We start from the raw sequence: 19306 nt of genomic DNA, 5'->3' as shown, positions 1-19306 counted from the left end.
CTGTCAAGGAGAAGAGCCAAAACAAGCCATGATCTGGCAGACAGCTCCAGTTTCACAATAGCCAAGGGTATCAAAGCAAAACTACTTAAAGACCCCACCATGGAAGATGGCTGGCATGTCAAGTTATATTAAGTCAGTGCCACTAAGATCAGGTCCTATGCCATACAAAGAAAATGCAACTGCAAGTTAACCAAGATGCTTTAAGAAGCAAGAGGCCAAACTATAGCTGCATCTTACAGAGATAAGTCTTCAAGCAATAACAAATTATTTGAAAATTGAACCCCTCAATTGCACAGAATTTCAACCCAGCAATTTATAAAGAGGAATGGCTAAGTGAAAAAGGGAGATCAAAAATAATCTTTCCAATCAAGATTTTGGCTCTGGCTACAAAGGAAATGCATACTGGAAGAAATGCGAGACAGCTCAACCAAGTTTTAGAATTACAGCAGAGCACTCTGGTTTAGTTTCCTCTGCATGACTGGAAAAGAACACTGGAGTGTAAGCAAAGCTTCTAATAATGGCAGCTTTTGTGGTCCTTTACTACAGACTCACTCCTTCTGCATGTAAAACTGTAAAGATACACCCACGTGCTGTTTGGATAAGCATTCGCCGCAAACACTGAAAGTAAAGACAAAGCCTTCGATACCGACATGCAGCTTTCTCATACTCTGGAAGATACAGGGTGGTTTGGTTTTGTACGTTGGTTGGTGGGGTTTTTTTCCCCACTATTTGAAAGACTGAAATGGAAGTGACCTTGAGACATTAAAAGGGAACTCACTGTAGTTAAATTGTAGCTCTGCTTTGAAGTAACTACACAGTTTTGAGAGACTCCTAGTAACTCAAACAGTAACCAGTCAAATAGAAGGGTTTTGCTGGGACTTTTTGTTTGTTTTTAGAGAACTGTAAAGCATGCTTTATTTTTAAGGTAACTATTTCTAAGGACCGATTCTGTTTCTTTGGAATCTGTATCCTAACAGCTGAGCCTTTTATTATACATAGTAATTCTGCATTTAATATCAAACCTCAAGATGAAATTCACCTCCGTTGAGTTTCTAGTGGTAAATCATTATGCCTCCCATGAGACTCCAGCCACTTAGCTTTATTGCAGCACAGCTGCTCCAAAATAAACCAGGCATTAACCTCAGTACTACCCTCCCCTTTCCTTCTAACACACACTGTGTGCCAAACAGGTCTTTCCGCAATACAGATTTGATGCTGCACTCCCCTACAAATACCTTTCTGGATATATTACAGATGGGATCACCATTTACAAAGAAAACAACTCTTTAAAGCGCCACAGGGAATTTATCTTCATTCTTTTGTTCTCAGCCTTGTAGCAAACAGCTTAATGTTTTCTGAATCCGTTCTTTAATATCTGGTGAATAAAGCTGACTTTTTCTAGACCACCACCTAATGTAGTTTAAAAATATTAATAACCCACTAAGTAATAATTTTCACAGGACAAGATGATATTCAATTTATACATTTTTCCTTTGTGCAAAGACCACAAGTCTCTCCTATCACCCCCAGAGGAGCAATGTCTATCACTTATCTTGGTCACCTAACAGTCACTAACAATGTCATTCTGTAAGTCTAAAAAAATCAAAACCAAACATCTAGAGACTCTTAATAATGCTAATTATGAAAGAGAACAGACAGTGACAACTCCACAGGGGCCATTTCAGCCTGCTGAGCAGAATTTTATTTAGGCACTTTTACTGGCCATATGAGGACCCAACAGAATTTAAACACTTAAATCCCTTCAGCTCCATCTCTTAATCATAATGGGAAACAGGAGAGGCACCAGCTCTCGCACAGCTTACATTCAAACAGTCCACCTGAACAGCTATAAAAAAATAAAAAGTTATTCTGCTTAAAGTAGAATACACACATTAATTTGCTGCATTATTTGCTCTTTAGAGTTTGCAAAATGTGAGACATATGCATGGATCTGCAAGTCAGCAGTTCAATTTCTGCGCATTCATGATCAGGTGCCTTCCCTAATTTGTGCTGGTGTAAAGTCCATGCACTATGTAAAGCAGGGAATACACCCTTCCCTGTGGTTTGTCTTCAGCAAAGAAAGCAGTACACTGAAACTTCCTCCTGTCCTCATGTCTGTTGCTTCCTCAGGTCCAGAGGCCTGCTCCAAAAGCTATATCCCATCATTCTTAACAAGGGTGGGTGACTCCACAACCTCCATGACTCTTTCTTGGCTTAAGAACATTCACATTTGCCAGAAGTACAAGATGTCATCACAAGCTTGAACAGACCTTTACTATGCAAACCACATTTCATTCTCAGAATACAACTGTGTATTTGGAGCTGATGCTCTACCCAAGATCTCCCACACATTTCTGAAACTAATAATCACTCCTTCAAAGCAACAGATAAGCACTGCTTTAAAAGACATCTCAAATATCAGCCTCAGATGAAAACACTCTGGGTAAGAATTGCTTACTGGTCTTGTAAGTCCTTAAGAAAAAGCAGTGCCCAAGAAAGTGAGAGTTTGTTACAGACCTTTGTAACAAAAGCTAACAGCAACCCTGCTGGAGTGAAAAGCCTAGGCAAGCTGAGTGATAGGCACAGAGAGACCTTTGCTCACTCCACACCGTAGGGTCACAGATGTCACTGGAACTGATGGGAATGAGTCTTGACACCAAACCTTAACCAGAGTCAACAGCTGGGTGAGAGCAAGACTATGGACTGAACCCAGTGTGCCACAATATAGCATGTGACAATAAGCTCACTGTTAAAAGCACCACACTGGATTAGGCAACACTTGCATAGACAGAACATGCAAACAAATTACAAACATAAATCACCTTCATTTGCTACCTGCCACTAAAAAGTAGAAATTAGTTCTTTGGGAATTGGCACGCAATTCAGGGTTTTGTTCTGCAATCCTATAAATTCGTGGATTTCATCTTCTTGTCTTTAAAAACTTTTTAATGAAAAGGACAAAATGACATGGAATTCATTGCAGAAACACAAGCAATAAAGCAATCTTTAATTTATTATCATCTTCTAGCAAAAATAAATCTCAAAGCTGTTTTCAGCTACAAGTGGCATGCAGGCTGTTTTCTAACTTACCCAAAATTGGTAGGCTCTACTAAACTTAGCTTCCTCCTTGGCAAAATTTCAGCTGACAAGAATAGTTCATCTGCCTGAAATGTAGGCAGCAGCATTGAACGTGGCTGTCTGGTGAGACTGAACAACATATTACATCCTAAATCTAATATCCAAAAATATATATGTAGTATAGGACTGAAATACCCTGTGGTTTTAGAACTGGTAATCACAGCAATAGCCTAGGAGATTAACATTAGGCCTTGGCTTCCATTAAGAAAAGCCTCACACACTCTCACATTACCCTTTTTTAAGCCATATAAAGGACACAGTGGATGTATTTGGCAATTCAGACATCCCAAGAATTGTTTTCAATTAACATGTCAGAGGTTAACTAAATACTGCTGGGTGGGAACCAAACAGCTATTCCATACTGTAAAAATTTTACAGGCCACCTCTGCTTGCCTCTGTATTTTAGGACACTGCTGCTCTTTTCTTGGCTGTTTCTTCATTTGTCTGCACAATGAATTCATACCCCTTTAGCTTATTAAGCAAAACAAAGACAAGACTACACAGACACATGCCAGCATATTCTGCCCTTTCCCATATTGTAGCTCCAGGAAATTACAGGCAATAAAGTAGTTTAAAAGCCACCCTATTCTCTTCCATCTGTTTGAGGTCACCATTTCATTCTGTATTAAAATTCACATGGAGCCTCAGGGGAATAAATAGGTCTCTTTGAGCTCAGTTCTCCATTAAACCTTCAGACATAATTCAGTATATTGGCTGAAATGCATCCTAGAATCACAGCTAATAATAACCTCAGTCAGGTGCCCAACAGCATGCTACTAAACATGTGATACGGTAGCTCTCACCAACCTGGAAACACTTTTAAAACTGATCTCTGCAGAAGCTTACTTCGGCTCTGGAGCAGCAATGTTTGTCTAGTTCTTCTGGAAATGAGCAAGATCATTTTCAGCCACAGAAAAAAGCATCAGTCTGGCTGGTCCCGATAAGCCACCTGTCTCAGTCTCTTTCTCACTGAAATAACTTGATAACAGGACCTACACAAAGTAAGCATGATCTTTCTCATGTTCTTATGTTTATTCCACTTGCAGAGTGGTACCACTATTTTCAGCTGAAGGACTAAATCAAAGACTAGTATCACTAGTTTAGCATTTCCCAGGATGCCTGTGCCAAGATCAATCGTACCCTTGCCCTGCACCCACCACCACAATAACCGAATGTCTTTATAATACCAGTCTTACATGCAACCCTCATGTCTCATGAGCATGCTATTGCAGAACAGAAAATATAATTAAAAACATTTTTGTCATGTGCTTAATGAGGCCTTCTTGGTTCTGAAGTACTAGATAAATACATATAGACAGTCTGTGCCTGTAGCAAGTTTAAACTAAGAGTCAAATGAAGAACAGGAGTGGAAACAAATACAGAGCAGATAACGTCTTATGCCACATTGTGCCAGTGGCAGTTATTTCCCACGTCTGAGCCCACTGCCTTACTGAAACACAGAGCATCTCTACAATACTACCTTAGTACTAACTTATTTATCATAGTTAACTTATTTATTGTAGACTTCTTAAAAAATAAAATAAAAAGAGGCACAAAAGACACAGGTTTAGTGGCTGCTCACCACCATTTCTTTGTGCAGCTGTAACTTAAGGCCACTAGAACATGCATGCTACCTTCGGTAGCTGCAACAATACAATTGCCAATGCAGAAATGATTCAGGAGTCTGTATGCATATAAGCCGACTCAACTGTACAGAAAAGGGAGTTAACAGACACTTAAAAGTGCATGAGATCACAAAAACTTTTGAATTAGAAAGAGCTTATCTGTTGAACCTTCTTATATCTTGCTCTTGAGAAAGCTGACATTCTCAGTTAATAGTCTTGGAATTTAAAGCTCAAGATGAGGAGCTGCTAAACTAAGATCTCCAGGGAACAGGAATCAAAAGAAAGCATATAGCGTCACTCAGGCATAATGGAGTTTAACATACCAAATAAACAAGGCTAGCAAAAGAAAGACTTACCTAATTCAGTAGGCAACTGTGGGTACAAAATCCCCCCCCCCCCCAAGAACAGAAGAGTGCTTTTTGACTTTAAGGGTGTGTGCATTTATGTGCATTTCTAGCCCCTTGGTGTTTACTTTGCTAAGTACTGAATTACCAGCCCACTAGAACTAGCCTGCCTAGAGGGGAAAGATTTCTATTCACAAAAGAGGACACTGCTACTTCCATGACTCGATTTATAGCTTGAGTACAACTCCCAGTCCATAACTTGTGCCCAAATCTGGAGCTCCAAGTCTGAATTCCTCTTCGTAGTCCAGTCAAGAGCTCTAAGCCTGACTCCACACTTCAAATACGGAAGCAGGAGCCGTCTAGTGACCTGAAGGCTACTGGTATTGCAAGACCTTTGCTGACCCACAGGAGAACCAGCTTTTGCCCCAGCCTGAAGACAGAACAGTCTCACACAGCCACAGCAACACAACAGCAGCTCACAGCCATACTCACAGCCACCTAATACCTTGTAACATGCCTGATAAAAACCCTGCTGCTTGTACTTGTTTTACACAAGTATGGAGCAGCCAAGTAAAAGGACACACATCTGTAGAAACATTCCTTAAAGTAAGGCATCCTTGCTCACCATTATTTCTGACCCCAGCTAAGTGAGTTTAGGTAGGAAGGGTAGGATTTGTGGTGTTAAGTTTCTAAAAATTCAGTGAATGGTTTCATTTTTCCTCCCCACACCCTCACTTTAATGGAAATGCTAAGCATTACAAGTTTTTTCTTGAAGCTGCACAAGCCACACAGTCATAAATGGTTTCAGAACTGTGTCTTGGTACACTTTTATTTAATTTTTTTTTTAAATTAAGATATATTTCCAACCTATTTAAAAACATGAAGCAATCTGCTAGGCATTCAGTGGCCACAACTGCCACTTCTTTTTCACTTTCTGCCTCAAGTTTTTCATGTAAGTGGGAGGAATTTTTGCTTGGAACTGCAGTATATAGAATCATGGAATCGTTAGGGTTGGAAAGGACCTTAAGGTCATCTAGTTCCAACCCCCCTGCCGTGGGCAGGGACACCTCACACTAAACCATATCACCCAAGGCCTCGTCCAACCTGGCCTTGAACACTGCCAGGGATGGAGCATTCACAACCTCCCTGGGCAACCCATTCCAGCGCCTCACCACCCTAACAGGAAAGAATTTCCTTCTTATATCCAACCTAAACTTCCCCTGTTTAAGTTTTAACCCGTTAACCCTTGCCCTGTCACTACAGTCTTTAATGAAGAGTCCCTCTCCAGCATTCCTATATATACTCCTATATACTGTAGGAGTGATTACTGGTATTTGAGGGTTAGCAAACCAGCTAACATCAAAACAGATGTTGTCAGAATTTTTTTTTTTTTATAAACTGCTATCAAAGTGATTTTTAGCTCCTCAGAAAAAGCCACTAAACCCAAGGATTGACACATGAGCAGAGGAAGCACAGCAGAGCCACTTCAGGCTTCCCCTGCCTGCTTGCCTTAGGCCTCTTTCAAAATTCTGTAGGTATGAGTACACTCTCCAAGTGTTGCAGACATCAGGACAGCTGCTCTTACATGGAGACTACAGGATTTAAATATTGTCCACAGCACAGTGAAGGCATAGGCTAACACCCTTCTAGCTTTCTTGTTCCATCATAAGAAGTGACAGAACCAGCAACAATAATAGCTTGCATAGGTTGTTGCGGCTTAAGGGCTTTTTTGTGTGTGTTTTTTTGTTGCCTTTTTTTAATGATACCAACAAACTTTAGTACTAACTCTGCCAAAAACAGGGATAGTGCCACACCACTATGAAGATAGTTGCCACAGCTGTGATGGATCACCATTTGGAAAAGAAGCACAAGGCCCCAGGGAATTAAGGCCATAACAGCTCACTGGCAACAACGGTCAAGAATGCTCATTTCAATGAAGCCAAGCATTGCTCAGTCTTGCAGTACTCCTGAACTATTTTCAAACCAATTTAATTGGACTAGTAGATAAGCCTTAGTGGAACTCACAACAGAAGCATTTCAAAGTGAAGGCAGAGCTCAGGAATAGCAAGATGATTTCCTTTGTGTTGGACTGAACTAGCTAGTGTTGGTTTAAGGACCAACATTCCCAACCATATTATCAACACAAGGCAGCAGATGACAGCTGTCGATCAATCTTTTCCACATACACCAGTTAGCTGTAGTTTGTAGACTTCACCCTTTGACTAGGATGCACAACACCTGCCCCAATGAGAAGTGGATCAGCACCTCTTCTCCAATACATTCAGTTCTCTATTGACTCTTTCAGTCAACATCGTCACTGCAGTCACAGACAGCAGCCTGTAATTTTCTGTGCTAAACCATTTCTTACAAAAGCATTTTGAATTCCAGTTTAAAGACAGCCGAGTGTCTGGATTCAGTCAGAGCAAGAAAAGACAAAACTCACACCATGAGCAACGAACACATTCTGCCATGCTCAGCCCTTTTCCAAGATACAGCACCAACTGCAGAAGTTTTATGACCAGCCGTTTCTCCAGTGAACTAATGCTGTAACAGTTATTAAATGCAATTAATGACAGATTCTCTTGAATGCTCATAAACTCCCACAGCAAAATGAGTCATTTGCCTGGTCTTGGTTTCAAAAGTGGGACCTCTTGCCAATCACAGACATGCAAAGGTGCAACTGCTGAGAGAGCAGGAAACGCAGACATGTTGACTGCTACCACTAGTAACAAATATTACGTACCCTATGAAAAAAAAAACCCACCACCAAAGCCGCAGCAACCAATATTGTCCCTCATTTTAACAGTCCTGACACTACATTTTTCCTAGTAGCCACCAACAATCCAGTTTCATGCAGCTGAAACTCTTCAAAAAGTTTTTAATGATAACTGAATTTTAAAATTCAGTTATCAAACTTCTAAAAATTAGAGCTTATTTGAACTTAAAAATGCTGCTTCATTGCATTCACCACTCCTAAGTTATGTCTGCCAAAGCACAGGTAAGAACCAAACTCTATGGCTCAAATCAGAACCAAATTCCACTAATAACCTGGCTTGTTCATTGTCATTCCCGGCACAAACCCCCAGCCTGAGAAATCAGGACAGCCACAATACCGTGAAGAATGCCTAGATTCATGCTTCTGGATTAGACCTAACCTTATTTTCTGAATAATATTAATTTCAGATAATAATTAATGTTATCTGTATTAATGAGAATTTTGCTTTAACAAAGATTATCTACAGATACATAAGAAATCTGATATTAGATACAGATAAACTAGACAACTATGTGATCTGAAATATCAACTGCCTTCTGAATATCAAAGTTAATTTTAGTAGCCAGTTATGTCACCTTCCTCAGATACAGTTTACAGTACCATGAATTTATGTCATACTCTTGATCAGTCCTGCCCAGTGCAGAGAGGGGCAAGTATTGTTTCATACCTTCCAATGTCCTTCAATGAAGCATGAAGTGCCATTTTCCTAATTCTAGGAGACCTAGAATTTATGAAGCTGTAAACTTTACTTGGGTCCATTAAGTGAAAGGGAATGTAAAATGTCAAGGCCAACACTGTATTTTTGGAGCTTTTGTTTCTCTTGAGGAAGCAGCAAATTCATGTTCCTATTGTTTGTCAGGAACTTTTTTCCCCTCCCACTTCCAGTCTGCAATCAAATTTGACTATGTTTTCAGTCAGTAAGACACTATACTCGTTTTAACTTAAGCTAGTATATTAATACTACTTCAAACAATGCCCACAACTTCAACCTACTTGGAAACATCTCTAAACACTGAAGAGAGGCCTAACAATATTTAATATATCCCAAAGCAGCCACCTGGTTGCATGTTAAAAAAAAAAAAAAGTAGATTCTACAAGATCCTAAAATACAAAGGAATGTTCTGAACATCTAACAGACATTAGTACAGATGCAACATTACACTCCAAATCACTCAGAGCTTGGCCACAGCATAGATGGCCTTAACTCCACCCAGACTATGGAGAGTTGAAGGCTGCACAGCACCACATGAAAGGGATTCTCAGATTACCATCAAGACCTTGGATTTGCCCTGAAAATGCAATTCTGACAAGGATAAGTACATTTACTATACAACATTATCACCACAAAAAATGTGATTTTATTTTAAACTTTGCTCTAATCACACATTTTCAGGACCAAATGCAAAGAATGATCAGTTCTCATGACTCTTAGCTTTTTTTACATGAAGTATATGTAGTCCTCAGGCAACAAAATGCATGGTACTTAATTTCCTGACTACAACAGGAACCTCACTGTTACGCTTGCGACAGCAAGCCTCAACTACTGTTTCCCATTGAAAACTCTGTCTTAACCTATTTTAGTCATTGCTAGCGTTACTGAATTACGATTAGACAACACAACAGCTAGGTCAACAAAACACTAAGCAACATATCATATTATGATTATGAATATTATATGAATTATGAATAATTTTTCTCTTTTTATGAACCCGAGCTCTGCTAAGGTACTCTTTAAAGAATTTGTATTATCAGCTCCAAGACAAAGTAGTCACATGAATAAAATGCTTGAGTTTCAACATCTGATGGACCAGACTCTTAGACTGTAAATCTTGTTGGGGTGAGGAGAGAGGAAGACAAACTAATCCTGTCCCTGGCCTTAAACAGTCCTTTTTCCTTGTAGACTCCATACATAGTTACACTGTTCAGTGGGTAACAAAGAAATAAAATACCCACATTCAGCCTCCAGTTATGACCAAATGGAATTTCGCCCTTGAAAAATCACAAGTCTCAGGGATGACATCACATTGTATTAGCATCTCCAGTTTTCAACAATCAAGACACGTCAGCTGTCTTCAGAAATACATGATACCCTTCTACATAATATCAAAACAGAGTTACACACTTCATTTTACTAGCAAGCTGCTGGAACTTGCACAGATGAGTCATCTAACCCATACAACTTTTCCTCAAGTCCCTCTCTCTTTTAGGCTTCCTTGAACAAGGTCAGAAGCATAGCAGTGGCAATAATATGGACTAGAAGTAGGCAATAACATGTAAGAAAACAGCATCAAAAAGGACTACAATAGTTAAGCATTTAATCTCTTCTGTGTGTACAGAAAAAATTAAGTATCCAAGATGAGCACACTGACATCAACTCCTACAGTTTAGCTGTTTTGTCCATCATAAGCTCAAGACACATACACAGAGGAGCATTTTAACAGCCCTCATTGGTTTCAGCCTGGTTTATAATGCACAGCATTCAAATCTGGCAAAAAGATGCGTAGAAGAAAATAGTAGAACATTTACTCCTCTCATTAAGGAGTCTAAATATACACTACAGTGTGTATACAGAAATTCTATTTAGAATAACTGAATTTACTTCTATGGCTTTCCAGCAGCATCAAATATGTATCTAAGTCTGCAGAGGTTCTCAGCTGTCACCACCCTCATTTTAGAGGAACACTATTACAGCAGAGGAACACCGGCAGTCAGTTCAAGAACGATGCCTAAGAAGCGCACTGTCTGTAAGAATTTGCAGTAATTCCTGCACTTAAGTCTCTTAAAGGAGGAGTTTGGAACAAACAACTGCTTTAACACCCAAGAACAGGTACACAGCATACAATGTCTACCTTCAAGATAAGAACAGATTTTTCCTAATTAACACTATAGCAAATTGACATTTATATTCTAGCATTAAGTACAATTCTTCATAACCATTTGCTTGCTGGCAGCCCCTTTAACAGAAAGTCACTTGTTTTAAATTTTATACCCAAACCCATTACTCCAATGTCAGCAAATCCCTTCACATACACAGCCTGCTACCTCACCACAAAGGAGCCTTTTTACTACATGTACTATCCAAGCACTATCATAACCTTTGAGCACATTTCTTCTTTGAAAGAAGAGGGCTGCAGGGAACCAGCCTCTGGCCATGAGGGGCAGGTAAGGCAGGTGTATTGTCACTTCATAAGGAAAGCATGGCTGAAAGTGCTTTTACATAAACAGTTTCCTTTTGATTTCTTGTATCAATTTTTTTTGAGCCACTAGCCCCTGCACCAGCTGAAACATTATAGCAATCACCACAGATCAATGAGCAGAGAGACAAAATCTCACCTGATAGTAAGTCTTAATGTTTCTGACTAAGATGGTCAGGTTTTGAACCCGAAGATAGGTGTCATTATTTACATGCTTGTTGACACACTGGTTGGTTGGTCGAGGATCTCTATTAAAAGAGGAAAAATAAAACAAAATATTACTATTTTACTCAGTACTAAGATTTAATATCTCAGTAATACACCATTAGGAAAACCCTTAAAAATTTACCCATTAAATGTGCTGACATTATTATATAGGATACATATATATTAATTTACAATGGAGAAAGCTCATTACCTTTGCCCATATGTATAACTTGGAAATTTCCATGAACACCACAAAGTATCATACTTTATAGTTAACCCACACAGCAGTTCAGGGCAGCTTCCCTTCCTATTTGTATTTCCCCAAAGAAAAGAGCATATTTAGCTTGTACACACTAGATCAAAGCAGTCTGATAATAAGGGGTTTATCTTATTCAAATAAGGGGAAGCCTAGGAAAGACTACCATGCCTTCCTTGGCTTTGGAAGTTTTTTGACAAGAGAAGGGTGTTAACACTTGATCAATGCAGAACCTGTATCTATTATACACTGAAGGGAAAAAGAAACATTGCACCTTCATTATACCATATCATCTCACTAGATGTTACTAGATGTAACCCCACAGTTGTTTCCATGTGAAAACTCATGTAAGCAGCAAGCTACTATGCCACTGTCTGACACTTACCAAAGTCTACAGCCAGAAAGCTTTGTACAGCAGAGAGATACTCATATATCCACTGTGCCTCATAAACACTCTACTGGGCTTCAAGATATGAATAAAACATAAACACAGGTAGAGATATAAGCAAGACAAGAAAAAAGTTGGTGTAAAGATTTTAAGAAAAGAAGCCTAAAGTTTATTTGATTTTAAAGAAAGTAAATCAAAATTGTACCTGATTTTTTTTTAAATTTCTAAAATAAAAGATAAAACACAGGAAAAAAGCTGTAAATAATTTAATATGAATGTACACCTTCAGATAGCCTGTGTACACCCTAACATGCTGCAAACAAAAGGAACCTGAAAACCTTTATCTGCTAACACCTTAGATCAAAGTCTTGTGTTTTCCCTCTAATAAATACTCTTATCAGCAAACTCCCACACAATCCAAACACCTGCCTCCCAGAGCTCTGCTCTGTGGCTGTTAATTAAGCCATTCACAGCTCTTCCAGGGCCAAACAGTGAACTCCAGCAATGACAAGAAAATAAGAGAACTGATCCAATATTTATTCTTAAAGTGTACCTGCCAAAGTTTACATAAGTACGTGAGAGAGCTTTTTCTTTCTATTTCTCTTTAAATGTACAGCCATCCCAAAGCGCCTCTTTAGTAAAAGCAGTGCTATGTGCATAAATATGACAGAATACATTGATATTCCAGAGATGAGAGAAAACCTCCACGGCAGCAGATAACATCAGACACAGTATTTATGCACCAGAGTTCAAGCAAACTGAAGTACAGATGACCACTGTGTAAACTAGTCACTGGTAGCAAGACCCTACAGAGCCTTTACAGTAGCAAAGGATTTTGTATACTGACTGGCACTGTAATCAATCACACAAAAAAAAAAAAAAGAACAAAACCTACTGTTAGAAGCTTTTAAAGCAAAATCTGTAGTAAGTATTCCGTTTTACTGATGCTCAGATACAGAAGTCATACCCATACACCAACTGACAGTATGGGTCTTTTGCAGCACAGCAAGTTGGAGAAGCATAAATGGCACCAAGCTTCAGTACTGTCTGAGCTGAACCCTGAAGGAAGCTGGATGCTTAGCCTTTTTGGTGAGGTCATGACAACGAACCAGGAAGCCTAAAGGGAAGAAATGCACAATAAAAGAAGCTGGCCAAACAGAAGGATCACCCTACAGTTCTTGTTTCCATGTGAAAGCTCATGTAAGCAGCACACTGCCATGCCACTGTCTGGTATTGATCAACATCTACAGCCAGGAAGAGAAAGCTTTGACTGTACAGCAGAGCAATACTTCACAACCCATCTCAAAACTACATGAAATGGGGCAAAATTCCACAAAACACACCCACCAGCCACAGCAAAGGAGAGCAGATTTATTCAACAGCTGTAGGCAGTGCAACTGCAGGACTTGGGTGAGGTTCTCCAAAGCAAGTAAGAACCAGAACAACTCCTCCTTCCAAGACAAGAACTGCTCATCTTTTGGCACAGTGGGGCTAGTCATCTATTACAAGAACACAAGCATTGGCAGAACCAGTCCCTCAGCAATTCCGGGGCTTTTATCCTATCACCTTCATTAATGGTAATCGGTTGCCCCAAGTGCCCTTAATGCCACTGACCTCAGGGTCCTCTTAACCTGGAGCCAAGCGGCAGCATACAGTGTCACTCTGGCTGTCCTGCCTCCTCCTCTCCACAAACAATGAAGTTAAAAGCTTTTCTGAAAACAAAACATAGCTCGAAAAAAATGACAGTATGGATTTCTGTATATGGTGCATAATCAACTTTATGCAGCCCCTCAGCTCACTCCAGAGAAGACGGTTTGCAGTGGAAGGCCAGCACAACCCACACTTCAAACTACCACAGGGCTTATTGTCTCCAAGTGGAAAGCTAAACAGTCCCTTCCCAATAAGCAATATCCCATTACTTTTTCATTTGCTGCCACATTTTTTCTTAATCCTGGGTCAGATAAGCTCATACTGACTACAACTGTTGTAGCTCCACAGCCAAGAAGTTGGAGGACCTGCAGAAAGTTACTCTTGGAGGCAGCGGGACATTTCCAAAAAAAGAGATTTATTCTTTGCCATTTACCAGGTAAGCTCAGTTTTATCCATCTGAACAGGCAAAACATTTTTTGACATAAGCATGGAGATGAAGACTACTAATAAGAATCAAGGGTTCGAGGAACGCATTTATTCAGAAAGAATATATTTATTGCATTTTTCAAACATTTTCTGCGTCACTCCTGCTGCCTAAATTAATCGTGTCACATTATGTGAGGTCGGCTGGATCCCTCCTGCTGTTGCCTTCTCCATGTCACTCACCTGTCCCTGAGACATCTCAGGGGACATGGAAGGGTTGAGGCAGGGGAGCTGGGAGAGGCAGCCCAGAGGACTGAGGCTACTTCACTCTCAGGAAAAGAGCAAGCTGCCAGAACACCCACAGCCACACAGCACTTGCTGATCTCAACAGAAGTGAAAGGAGGCGGCTAAAAACCTAGAGAGATTGAGGTACTTGAAGCACTACAACCTATCAGCCTGATATACAGCGAAGGAAAAGCAGAAAGGGGAAGCAGAGTCCTCGAGGAAAAAAAAAGCACCTGAGTAAACCTTACACTGTAAGGGGCAAGTTCTGTGTTTAGAGATTTTTCCACTATAAAGAAAACAGAGCTGTTGGTACCAAACTTTGACACATTCTAAGACCTGTTTGGTTGGTGAAACCTCTTTATGAAGAACTTACAGAAAGAATTTCCAAGGATCACACTGAAAACTAAAGATATTTTTACAACACCAACCAGGGAACCCATACAAATTCCTGAATGTATTTGAAAAATACCTGCACAGGACTTCAATGAGATGCTTTTTCAGTCCCTTGATGTTTAGTATTTCCCTTACACACACACACACACGTAATGAAAACTACAGCTCCCTTTTTAAAAATCACCTACTTGTAAAGATCAAAAAAGTTGCTCAAATAAGACGAAGGTGGCATGACTAAGAGAGGTACTTCACAAACAAGTAAACACCCAAGCCACATGAACAGAAGGAAAGTCTCAAACCTTACTACATAGCCAAACATTTGAAAGAAGTCCTCTGGTTTTATACCTTCGTGACTTTTACAGGAGCATAGAGAAAAGGAAGGGCCAGGAGGCAGAGGCCAAGTGATGAGTTCAGCAGGCATGGGGCCAACAGCACAAGTGCTTGAAGATGCAACCTCTTAACCAATTAATAAAATAGAAATAACAAAAAATTTTAAAAATGAAAATAATAATTCTCATTTGAGAAATTTCTGACATGGATTTTTCCATGATTAAGGGGGAAGCCCACAAACCAGGCCCAGTGGTTATGAGACATTAGAAGAAACCAGCTGTGCCCAGCATCCCATGGCACTTCACTCTGCAGCTAACCCGCCAACTGAAAATACACCATTCTTGGACCAGCCTAACTCTCCCATCATCCAACTTCTTCCTCTATCATCAAATGGGATGATGCCAATAAGGCTGGCAGGGTTTCCAAATTGCCTAGAACATGGTAGAAAAATGCACCTCCAAATGAGATTTTTAATTAAACAGATGCGTATCTCCAACCTTCCAGCATTCATGCCATTTGCTGCAAAACACAAGAAGTGTGCTCTCACAACATGGCTGCTCCTGTCACACGGTTCAAATTAAAGCCACAGATTGACAGTACCACAAACCATGACAGCTGTGATTGAAATTGAAAGACCTATTATTGTGCATTTTTATTATGTGATTTCAATGCAAGCAGTTTTATCAGCTGTACTCCTAAGACATATTCCTATTCACTAAACATTTTAACAGCAGAGTCTACCATCAATTAGAAGAATTAGATCAAGTCAATATGAAAACATTTATGTGCCTGCATGTGTAAACCCCCATGCTATTTCCCAAATAAAAAGCTTTCTACAGTAAGTTAAACAGGACAAATATTTGCTTATGCTTGTTGGTGTTATGCCACAGCTGCAACTGTAACACTGAAGGCAGTCTAAGCAGTATGGCCACATGCTAGTTTCATACCAGAAGTGACACACAATCATCTGAAAAAAGTTTAAATTTTGTCCACAGAGAGCCTCATTAACCTGATACATATAAATGCACCAAAAACACAGAAACTCGGAATATGGCAGTTCCACTTTGAAGATTAGCACAAAGTTTTGTATGCAGAGTTTTCAGCCAGTACTGCAAGTCTGCAAAAATCAACGTCCTTTGTGCATTATCAGATTGAGGTATACACTTGGACAGCACACAGGAAAAAGAAACTAGTCTTTTAGAGCAAAATGACTTGAAAAAAAACATTTGTCTTGTTTTAAAATATAAGTGGGGGAAACCAAACACTGCTGTCTCTTCTTATTAGCTTTAACTCGTTAAGCATCTAGGCACCACTATTGAGAACTAAGCAATCCTCAGTTCTTTAGAACGGGTCTTGTTTTGTCAGGGATCAGTAAGCTAAGGAATCACCAGCAAGCTAAGGAATCACCAGCAAAGCCCAACAGACGGTTACCCACTGATCACATTGTGGTCAGAATCTACGTAAGCCCAGGCTGGGCTCGCTTCTTTTGCCCTTGCGCCATGGCCACATTTGGTGAGCCTGAGCAAACTACATTTTATTCAGGCCTAGCATTCCTGGGGGCAGACTGTTTCTGAAAAAGACAGAGTGAAGACACAGCCTTGTTTTCACCTCCTGTCACATAGCCAGCAGGGACCTGTGGACAGGAAGAGTGGGAGACATCCCGTATCTCTCCAGTGACACAGCTGCCTTGCTGATATGAGCCCACTGCCTAAAAAACATTGACTCCATAATTTCAAGCAGCTGGGATCTTCTCTACCCACTTTACGTTGCCAGAGAGCATTTGAGCAAAATCCAACCTATTACAACAGAAATCAGAGGCTGACTGAACTGTACAACGCACTAGCCTCAAACAGCTTCATTCAGCAACCTCCACTCAACAGGTATATCTGGATTTCTTCACAGATCCACCTGTCTCTTTGGCCATGGTTTAAACTTCAAAATCTGCTTAGCTGCAGGACAAAGATGTTTTATTTTAATAATGAAATTCCCAAGAATTTGGCTTTCAAAATTTTCACTGAAAGAAATCTGCTGATCTGCAGCAAAGTACTGCATCACACTTGTTGTTTAGATGCAAGCTCACGTACCCATGTTACTTGTGTTCCAGTAAGCAAGCAAGCAGGTTATTTAAGCTAAAAACCTAGAAGTAATATGCATGCAAGGAGACAGCTATGACACCATGAGCCCAGCTCTTCCACTCTGCTACCCCCAGTTCTCTGCATGTGTGTGTGCATGCACACATCTGTGCTTTCAGGCAATCACCACTGTCACGGCATGGTATGTCAGATTCTAGCCAATTTATCAAAGGCCCTCATGAATACAATTTCAACAAGAAGTCTCAAGCCAAACACTGGAAGTCATCTTCAGGGATCAGGACCTGAAAAGCTGATGAGCAAGCATCTAAAATACATGCTTATTTCATTATTCTGAAAGCTTTGTGGGCAGAAATATGCCTTCAAAGGCTTTCCTGATTTACAGGCAAGCAGTAATTGCACTGCTACTTCTAAAGGTTAAGTCAGGAAAAAGTGAAGGTCGCAGCACCTTTCCCGAGTGCCTTGCTGGGTTGGGATACATAAATACAGCCACAACCCTTCCTAAGTTAAACAGTCCTGGGCTCTCGGTAGAAAGCTCTTAGTTTCAAGCACCGAGGCACCATTTGAAGCACTGCCAAAGCTGCCTAAAAAGGAGGGGTAATGTCCCAGTCTCCTGCTCTGCACTGCTTGTGCGTCCCCCACTTAGACTTTTGGCAACACTGCTGGGAGACATGTTTTTTGGGGAAAAAACAAACTTATTTACCTGATTGCCCAGGGCAAGTAAACCTGCCAGGGCATTTCTCACAATCACATGGTACCTAACAAAAATGCCAACTAGAGTCACTGCACTTGGTCAGCCTATATGCTTATCTTCATTACTTCCAGGAGATCTTATTCTTCACTCTTTGTCCTCAAAGCATTGTTAAGTTGCTCCATAGACTTTAATAATTTTGTATCTCCTTAGACATGTTTCAACAGCCATCTACAGATGGCTGCTTGTTTGCGCACACCACTGGATAAATCACTTCTAAACCACATCACTCATAAGAGTGCCACAACTGTTCAAAAGCCACATAACTTCAGCCTATTTAACAAAATTCAAGAGCAACCACTAAATGAATTTTTCTTGTTTTGAAAGGGTAAGATTCTTTCACATGTTATTTAACCGTGATAGCTAAGTAAATGTGCAGCAGACTCAACTGCTGCTGTTCCATGATAGTTTGGTTGGTCCTCTCCGTGCCAAGCATAATGGTCATAAATCTAAACCCAATTTCCCATATCTTGGAAAACTACAATCTGGATCCAACTGCTCATACTCAAGGCCCTAATTTGCTGAAAGTTACCTTTTAAAAGTGTAATTATTCCTTGAAAAATGCTGAAATTTATGTCTTCGTTTTGTATCAGGTTTCCATCACAGCTAACACTTTACACCACTAGTCTGTCATCACCAAGTGGGCTGATTGATCTGGATTCTGTTCCAAACCATGAGCCTTCACCAGCTACACTAAGTTCCAGTTCACAATCTCCATTGTTAGTTACCACAAACCAGAAGAAAACATGATTACCTGTCAGATGGAGCAGCCAGATACCAAAAGATAACAAAATCTGCCAACTTCACGGGATGGAGCAGGGGTTGTAAGTAAGTTACTTTTCAGGAATTTCACTTAAAGATTCCAACACAAATTCTTCATTTAAGTACTGGGACTCGGCCTAACACTGCAAATCACTGAAGCTTCAATTGATTTTATTCACTTGAAAGAATGAAGCGCCAAAACTGAGGTATTTCCAAAGGCTCCTCTCTAGAAAGTCAAATATTTCTCCCTACAAACTTTGTTAGACACATTTCAGAATACTTAAAAGATGATAGAAAACAGTCAGGATCTGCATGTAGCAGACCATCAACAGGAAAGGATGTGGTTAAAAGAAACGTTCAACTTCTACCAACCATTCATTTCAACATTACAGTGTTTTCAGTGTTTGCTCTTTTAACCTATTTATAAGTAAGTTTCCTGAAGACACATCCTTACAGTGCTGCCATAAAGAGATACCAGTGATGCTGGGCTTATTTTTCTAAGTTACATATTTAATATTGAAGCTCACACAAGAGCAGACACACTTCAGATGAGATCCTTCCATTAAAGCTTCATATGATAAAGCACTTTCATTTCCTTATTTGTAGTAATGCAATATACCTTCCCCTACAGCATATATGAACAATTAAGAAAAAGTAACTGTTGGGGCTGGGGGGAAGAGGGTAAAGGGGAAAA

At 40.0% G+C, this 19306-nt stretch overlaps 1 protein-coding gene across 3 annotated transcripts in view; it reads right to left on the bottom strand.

The window, feature by feature from the left end:
- The window catches only part of CCDC88C (coiled-coil domain containing 88C), a 155657-nt gene that overhangs the window by 135445 nt on the left and 906 nt on the right, over positions 1-19306 (bottom strand). For all 3 annotated transcript variants that reach the window (XM_062638421.1, XM_062638406.1, XM_062638411.1), the window contains exon 3: positions 11217-11325. In XM_062638421.1, coding sequence (XP_062494405.1) covers positions 11217-11325 — 109 coding nt within the window. The remainder of the gene's footprint in view (positions 1-11216; positions 11326-19306) is intronic.

The sequence above is a fragment of the Pezoporus occidentalis genome, unplaced genomic scaffold (assembly GCF_034315485.1).
Source record: "Pezoporus occidentalis ecotype Australia unplaced genomic scaffold, CSIRO_AGI_Poc_V1 ctg115, whole genome shotgun sequence".
Lineage (NCBI taxonomy): Eukaryota > Metazoa > Chordata > Aves > Psittaciformes > Psittacidae > Pezoporus > Pezoporus occidentalis.
This window is presented reverse-complemented; position numbering and strand designations above follow the sequence as displayed.